This window comes from Charadrius vociferus, unplaced genomic scaffold, assembly GCF_000708025.1.
Source record: "Charadrius vociferus isolate BGI_N301 unplaced genomic scaffold, ASM70802v2 scaffold88, whole genome shotgun sequence".
NCBI lineage: Eukaryota > Metazoa > Chordata > Aves > Charadriiformes > Charadriidae > Charadrius > Charadrius vociferus.
This window is the reverse complement of record NW_009649619.1, coordinates 3,641,990-3,650,845: the sequence shown is the minus strand read 5'-3', so window position 1 is coordinate 3,650,845 and position 8,856 is coordinate 3,641,990. Positions and strand designations below refer to the sequence as shown.

Genomic DNA, 8,856 nt, shown 5'->3' with positions numbered 1-8,856 from the left:
ACAGTGTTTCTTCTGAATTGCTTAACTTCAGGGAAGTTGCTCTTAAGCACCAAGAGTTACTATGTGTTATACCAGGGTAGTATATGCATACTTCGTGTCTTGTAAAAAAAAAAAAAAAAAAAAAAAAAAAAAAGCTAAGCTTTCAGTAAGCACTTCTATGAAAGCTTACTGATTTAAGGAACTTTTTACTAGAGAACAGAGTTCCCCTCACTGTTTATGAGAGGGCTTACAGTGGAAGTTCAAAGGCCTCCTCTTGTAAGGAACTGTAAGGCCTTTCCCTCCCTGCTTTAGTGTGTTGTTTTTTTTTTCTACAATTACTTTTTTATATAAAATTGGATAGTAGTTTAGTAGTTAATAAAGTCAGCTTGTTTTGGATTGTGTGTATTTCAATTGGAAATGTTTATAAAGAGCATCATTGGTAGTGTCCCTCTCCTCATGTCCAGTGGCAGAGTCTTACACCTTCTCTTCCTTTGCCTGTCATTATAGACATGTCAGTACTGTTCCATAAAAAGTTAGGGGCTAGTCTTTGCATGTGTAAATAGAACATTAGAATTAAAGAGGCTATTCATATGCAGTATTTACAGGATTGATTCATTAATTTTACCATTTATCTATACTTGAAAATCAGTTCTTATTTAGTTAGGGAAAAAAAGGCAATTGCTATTCTGCCACAATGCTATATATGGTCAGTCTTATTTGACAATAGCTGCTCATGCTTGGAATTATTAAACAACGTATAAATACATCTTGAATTTGCTATCAGTCTTCTTGCCTTTTTCTAGGCTTTTTGTTCAACTAATTATATAAATATATTCAGGTTCTAATTTTTTTTTTCTGATTTTACATTGTAACCCTACATTCTGATAACTAATTATTAGTTTCTTCTTTTGCAGCTAAAATGAATTCAGATCCTGATCCCCCCTCAAGTCCCTCTCACCCCCAGCTGCATCTTGGAAGGTCCCAGCTGAACGCTGCTGCTGTGGACCGTAGTGAGAACAATCAGAAACCTGGGCCATCCTCAGGAGATACTGCAGGTTTTTCTTCTTCAGTTCCTGGCTACTCCCATAGCAGGGAGAAAGCTGAAAAAAATGGTAAGTATGAAAGCAATTTTTATGCAAAATTGGCTTATGTTAAACATCTGGAGATTATTGTGTGTATATGTATTCTAAACTCTGTTTAATGAGACACTGTAAAGTAAGAAAATAAATTTCTTCTATTTCTTTTAACCTGTTGTTGTGGAGGAGACTTTTCTTCTGCAGCTTACTTTGTGTGTATTTTTGAGTTTTCCCATCCAATTTTTCTTAAGTGCACAGAGCAACAGGAAAGAAGTTTGTTTGAAAAACTGGCAGCAAGAATTAAATGTAGTTTAGCATAATATTAAAGTTTCGATTTAATCTTTTTAGTTGGCTAGATCGCATGCTAACTATAACTTTAATATGAGTTCTAATGTGGATGAATAGATACTACTACTAATGCAGACTGAGGGAATAATAAACTGATACATGGAACCAGAGCGACAGAAACGCAGTTAGGATTAGCAAGCAGATAAAAAATTGGACTAAGAATCATGATACACTTTGAAAGACAGAATGATGCGCTTTTTTTTTTTTACCTCAGTGTGAACCCATTGAGTTTCAAAGATAGTGAAAACTGATGGGGTGGGAGAAATGTCTCATGCAAAAGGTAGAAAGAAAAATGTCTCCTGTGTTCAGCTGCTGAGCTCCAGTTTTAAATTCAGTTTGTAATCTAACACAACACTTGTGCAAGAAGCACTTGTGTTTGACGTCTAGCAAAATTACTGCTCTTTAACTTTCTTTAAAATTGGACTTTTGATTCTGAAACTGCTTATGTGCATGCCCTTACAGTCATAAATATGAGTCAGTCTGTTGAAGGTAATAAGGCTATCCAAGAGTTTTAAAATTATTCAATGTGTAAATATCTACGGGGTATTTATCGGATGTAGCTGAGCTCTGCACATAGTTCGGGCCAGTGTTGTGGCTGTGTTAGCACATCTACTGTTTGCATCTAATTAAAAATTGACTGTTGGAACCTTCTGGGTTCTTTGTTACTAAAAGACATTCCAGATGGAGGAGAACTTTTTGGATACCTGAATTTCTAACAAGCTTTGTCATCTCACCCACCTGTGAAAGAATTCAGATATGATGGAGAATTGACACTTCTAACATGAATTACGTGATTATTAGTTTAGGATCAGTGCTAACAGGTATGTGTTTTTCCTTCATTCTCCAGTTTCTTAGTATGCTTCAACAGGGAAAGAATAGCAACAGTATTAGGAATAAGGTACAGAGTTATCTTGGGTTTTATTATAATATGATTTGAAAGAGGAAAATATAGGTGTCCTGGTTTGAGGACAATAGGTTTCTGTTGTTTGTTCCCACATTCATGCGAGATTCTGAAAGTGAATACAAGCTATCAATCTAGTGGTGTTTTAGACAGACATTCTGTCAGGTATTCCTCTCTAGCTATTTTGGAGATTTTGTTATTCCATATAAATACTGTCCTCCTAAAATCGTACTGAATTTTGTCTTAATTCGTGTCCTGGTTTGAGGTAAAAACAGAACAAATGTTCTGTTCAGTGACTTTACTTTTTAGCTAAGCCTCTTCTAACTGCTGAAATTAACAGCATATTGTGCAGAAACTGTTTGCTCTCAGAGTGATAAGACCTATGTTTATAGTTGATGCAAAGGAATGGTATGCAGAGAGGCTCTTGCTTATACTTATTACTAGAACACCCCAGCCAGCTCACTTTATTTGCCCCATTGGAGGGTCGGAAGCAATAAAGCATAGAGGGTTCCCACCTGTGGGGAAGAACGGACAGCACAGGTGACCCAAAACCGACCAACGGGGTATTCCATCCCATCTGCCTCATGCTCAGTATAAAAGCTGAGGGATCAAAGGGTCAGTTCTCTCTCTCTTTCTTCAATGGCTGACATCTGAGGAGGACTCTGTCTGCTTGTCTGCCTTTGATCCTGATCCTGAATCAAGATCCAGAATCCAGTTCCCATCTGTCACGAAGTCCTGTCTGGGACTTCCCCAGTGCCAGCCAGTGACATGATTGTCATCCTGGGAGCTTGATACGGTTTTGTATATATTTCATTATTTTCTTATTATTTTATTATTAGTATTTCATTAAAGTAGCTTAGTTCCTCCTAAACTCTTAAGTCTTTTTTCTCTCTCCTGCCTCTCCTTGGAGAGAGAGGGAGGTGGGGGAGAGCATCTGTCGCTCACCCAGTGGCCAGTCCAGCCCAAACCATGACAAATCTCTTTACAGGCCTGTGTAGTTGCTAATATCCCTACGCAGTTTTGTATTATAGATGGTTTTGTTTGTGCCCCTGTAAAAGAGCACTTCCAAGCATTGATGTATTTCTCCATTTCAGTTGTGACTCATTCCTGATTACATCTCTTCCCATTAAAATCTTTTCAGTGCTTGGTGCCACTGTCATTGCCCTTTCCACCCCCATCTTAATATACACAAATATTTAATGCTGCAGAATGAGCTACTATTGCCATTGTGTCATGCTGGAGTCTCTAACAACCAAGACTTTAGTGGATTTAGATAGCAAATGCGTTCGATAAGATCATGTTTCCTCATCCACTGTTTTCTTCTATGGCTATTTTACATTTATGTCATTTGTCATAATTCTGACAGTTTCTAGAACTAAAATCTCATTTAAAAGAAAGGAAGCAGAGAAGTTTTCTTCCACACACAGCAGCTTTGGTCATCAGAACTTAAAAACAGGGATTTTGTAGAACTTCAGAAAGAAGTACAAATAGAGAGAGATGTACAAATTCAGTCATGTATACGCATATGGAAACTATTATAAAAAAAATGATGTCTCAAACAGAAAATTTTCAAAATATTTGAACTGACAGAGAAGGTATTCCTTGGAATCACTAGAGCCTTTACTAATAAATAACATTCAGGTTGCTGATAGATATAGGAAGAGTGAAGGGTCTGGTCTCTTAGCCATGGAGTATCGTGGTTCAGTTGTATGAAAGAACATGGAGATGTTCTGAGAAGGGCTGTTCCAACTTCCTTCTTGGAAGATTAAGAAGTCAGTTGCTTTGGATTGTCACTATGATGACAACTATAACTCTGAATGATGTAAAAGAGGACAGAAAAGACCAGCAGATTGCTGTACAGAAAGCTATCTCCTCTTTACTGGTGACTTAAATACCTTGCACACAAAACTACAAAATTAAATTTGTAACACAAGTAATTTAATTTTTAATAAATTGGCTATGATTTCTGTTGGAGAATGGGAGATGTACAACGTCCATCTCAAATACTGTCTTGAAAGGCAGTTTTACCTCAAGCCTATCTACCATGTGCCCTTCCAACAAAGAAGGGTACTGGCATCCTGGGCTGCATTAGACAAAGTATTGCCAACAGGTGGAGGGAGGCGATCCTTCCCCTCTGCTCAGCACTAGTGAGGCCACACCTGAAGTGCTGTGTCCAGATCTGGGCTCCCCAGTACAAGAGAGACACGGACAGACTAGAGGGAGTACAACAAAGGGCCACAAAGATGATGAAGTGACTGGAGCATCTTCTATGAGGAAAGGGTGGTAGAGCTGGGACTCTTCAGCCTGGAGAAGAGAAGGCTCAGGAAGATCTTATCAATGTCCATAAATACCTGAAGGGAGGGTGCAAGGAGGATGGAGCCAGGCTCTTTCCACTGCTGCCCAGTGATAGGAACAGAGGAAATGGGCACAAACTGGAACACAGGAGGTTCCCTCTGAACATCGGGAAACACTTCTCTTTACTATGAGGGTGACCAAGCACTGGCACAGGTTGCCCAGAGAGCTTGTGAAGTCTCCATACTTAGAGATCCTCAAAAGCCATCTGATCTGGACGCTACCCTGAACAACAATCTCTAGGTGGCCCTGCATGAGCAGGGGCATTGGAGCAAATGACCTCCAGAAGTGACTTCCAACCCTCAGTGATTCTTGAAATATTCTTGCCAACATGTCTGTATTTCTGATCTGTGCTGCTTCTTCCAGTTCCTACTTGTGCTGTGTTCAGGGCTATAGCATCAATGTGAACGTTAAGTAATTTTTTTTCCTGGAAACACCCATCTCCTACTCCTGCAGCATTACCCATATCTTGCAGCATAATCCAGCAAATTAATGAATGCCCCTGGCTTTGACTCAGTAAAGCACTTAAGCACACACACATCCTCAGCTGCACGGGTACTTCATTTCGATTAAACTAATATGCTATAGGTTTTTTTCTTGGCAAATTTTCAATCTATATTCTGCTAATATATCATTAGGTAGTGTTTTTTTTTATTCCTTGTTGTTAAAGAATTTCACCAGGCTATGGGTAGTGACCTAAATTTCCACAACAAAAGCATTCTAAAGAATCAGCATATTGAGAAACAGGAAGGGCTCTACCTCTTGCCCCTCTTCCTCTAAACCCCCCTCGGGGAAATCCCTGACCTCTTCCTCTTGGGTTATGTATCTGGGTGATAGCAGCAGCTAGCAACCCAATTTCTCTCTCTTTCCGCTCTTGCTTTCTTTCAAGTTTTAACCTTTCTATGTCTTGTTTTTGCTTCTCTTCATTTCTTTTGTTGAAAACGAAGGCAGCAATACTCAAAATTTTAGTTAATGTTTCACCTTGCCAGCCTGGCATGTGCTTCTTGAAGTATTTATTAATGTCAGGTGCAGACTGATCTACAAAAACACTAATAGCTAATGGCTCTTGGAAATTGTCATGGGTCATCCCCCCATATTTCAATAAAGTATCTCTTGGTCGGCCTAAATAATCGCTTTGGTGTTCATCGGGTTTTTGTCTACATTCTAAAACTTTTGACCAGTTAGTTATTCTTTCTCCTGCTTGCTAAACTGTATCTATTAACTGTTGTATAGCAGCCCGATAGATTCTTATCCCTTCTGTGGTTGTCACATGCCACTCTGGATCCTGCTCCGGCCAGGGATTTAGCCCTTGACCTCTTTGGGCAATTTCTCAGTCTTTTGGGAAAATCTCCTCTCTCTCCTCTGCTTGGAATAATTCTCATAGCAGAGTCCGCATATCATTCCAATTAGGGGTATAATCAGTGACAATTCCCACTAGTAATTGAGCACATTTTTCAGCATCATCTCGTAAGCGAGGCATTTTAGATTGCCAGGCCATTAAATCACCTTGTTTCTAAGGCTCATGCCTCGTAACTGCAGGAGTCTCAGGAGGTGCGCCAGGGCCTGCTCTTGGGTTTGGGATGTATTCCAATAGCATTGGATACATTCCAATACCAGTAGGAGGAAATTTGGTTTCCTCAGCTGCTGGAGCTGAGGGAAAGGAATTTCTGTCAGTTTTCAACAAAGGAGCCTTTTTCCTTTGTTGTGCCCAATTATACCAAATATACCAATAATCAATATCTTGACTCCCCGAGTCCTCCAAAATTATTCTCAAAAATTTTTGCTTATGGGATTTAAAAGTTCCTTTGGGAGGCCATAAATCCACTAGTCCTCCCCCTCTAACTATTGTCAGGAATGGCCTTTCCTCCTGGCACAATGTTATCAATTTGTGTTTCTGTAATTTTTGTGCCAGGGGTATCTTTTTCCAATTCTCTAAGACCTCAGCAATGGGCGTCCCCCTTTCAATGCTGGGTGCTGACCTCATCTTTTCAATTCTGTTCCTTTAAGCACCTGCATTCTATTAATCAATCTTATACAATTACATCTATTCTTCAACGGTTCTATGATTATTCTCAAAATATATATAAAAAAATCTAACAAGGCCTAAGTTACTTAAATAACTTAAAAGCTTATTTCTTTTACTATTTCTTATTTCTTTTACACTTGTATAATTCATTCTGTAATGGGAGGTAACAGTGCTTTGAGAACTTATTGTGCAAACCAAATCTGGATTTAATGAAAAAAACAATATTCAATTGTTGAGCTTGAGATGATTTATAGATTTGTTTCTGTTGCTTTAAAAAACAAAAAAAAAGAGGATATTTCTATATCTGCCCAAAGGTGTTGCATTCTCTAGAAAACTTCTGCCTGTATAAGTTACTGGGTTTGTGTACATGCTAGGGGAAAAAAAAAATTGTTACTCCTTCATGGATGTTCCTGGACAGGAAGTTTATTAGTGAGCAAAGCATGTACACTACTAATTAGGGCTTCTGAAATCTTAAAACCATTGAGTCATCAGTATTCAAGTAAGCAAATTACAGGAGGGTTGCTAGTTGCTAAAGCAAAAAAAAAATAAAATCTGTCATTATTTTAGTAATCTGTGCCAAGAGGAACATTGTGGATAGCAACAGAGACCAGTGGATGATTGCTAATGAAGTCTGGTGAAGTTTGTTGAAACAGACTAAGACTCAGATGTCCTAGGACACTTCTATGCCTCCCAGGTGCACAGGGCTCTTGGTTCTGTCCAGCTGCTCCATACCCCTTTTTGGCGTCTGTACTTCATCTACTCTATGCATCCTCCTTCCTTCACATACAACCCTAAAGCAATGCAAAAAGAAATAGCTCGGATAAGAGCTCTGGAGGTCCCAATGCTGGATTCTCCAAACAGGCTTGAAAACATCATTTTTGCTAGTGGAACCATTTCCTCTATATGTACACAGAGCAGAGCTAGGAAGAAAGCACGGTCAATGTGTTCATTAGTTACCATGTGAGTATCTGGATGCTGCTGCTATTAATGTAATGTTTTTGGAAGAGACACATGAATCCCACTCCAGGTAAGTGGTCTATATCGCTGAGCTAGAAAATAGGTTTCTGTGGCCCAGGGATGTTTCACTTTTGATTCAGATGAAAAAAAGCACTGTTGAGAGAAACTTCTCACGATACCATAGTGATTGGATACTTGCCTGGGATTTCTGGATTCAAGCAACAGTTTCAAGTGAGCCATAATGGTAACTAGAACCAGACTCTCACCTCAGGTGTATATTTATGGTCCTGCAGGTGTTACCATTTTTTGTAATGCTTAAGTACCTTCAAGCACCTAAAGTGTCTTAAAAATTGGTAGGGAACTGTCTGCCAGTCAGCAGGTAAAAGAGAGCATCCTAGGATAATGGAGAAATCTGGGAGGCAGTGTGAAGGTGATAATTTTTTATATGCAGATGAAAGAGATCGTATTTGTGTTTTACACCATTCACGTACATTTGCTAGCCAGTAAGGTTGGACAGGAGGGATTGGGTAGGAATTCAAAGGTGAGAGTTTGGGAAATTTTGAGAGCATTGCAGAGCTAAGTTGCAGTGCTTGGAGAAGTATGTCTTCAGTTAAAGAACTAATATTTGTTTTGTCCATGTTTTTGCTGTTAAGGAAGTATGTACAAATCTCTTGCTCTAGAATTGAGAACATACGGGGAAGGTATTTGTACTGCGAGTTTTGCAGACAAATCAATTTCTTATGTTTTGTTTGCAGAGTTCTGCTTGTACTTAGGGAGGTTATGAGGTTTTTTGTATCTCTTGGAAGAGAATTATTTTATAAATTGCGTGACTTAGAATTTATAAATAGTACAAAAAAAATCTTCTAAACAGTTTACAATGCATTGTAACAATGTACAACAGTGCGTCTCCAACGCATTGCTAAATGATAGCTAACAAATAGGGAACTTCTCTAATTTACAAATATTTTCCGAGTGTTAGCCTCTTCCACTTAAGGTAACAAAGAGCTTTTGCTTCAAAGCTCTATTTTAGCACTTCTGGTTCTTCATTTTCTGGCAGTTTGCTGGTACAGAAAAAGTACCAGGCAAAGTGAAATGTTTGTGCAAAGCTTGAAGAAATCTTAGAAAAATCTTTGATTGTTAGAAGGGGAGGATTATGCAGTGAAGTATTAATTACCTAACAATTTATCTGTCAGTTTATTAATGCCCCTTCAAACTTT

The 8,856-nt window shown here is 38.7% G+C and overlaps 1 protein-coding gene across 1 annotated transcript in view; it reads left to right on the top strand.

Annotated features, from left to right (window-relative positions):
- The first annotated feature begins 898 nt into the window (after positions 1–898).
- The window catches only part of WFS1 (Wolfram syndrome 1 (wolframin)), a 36,366-nt gene continuing 28,408 nt past the window's right edge, over positions 899–8,856 (top strand). Inside the window, exon 1 of the mRNA XM_009890535.1 lies at positions 899–1,091. Coding sequence (XP_009888837.1) covers positions 899–1,091 — 193 coding nt within the window. The remainder of the gene's footprint in view (positions 1,092–8,856) is intronic.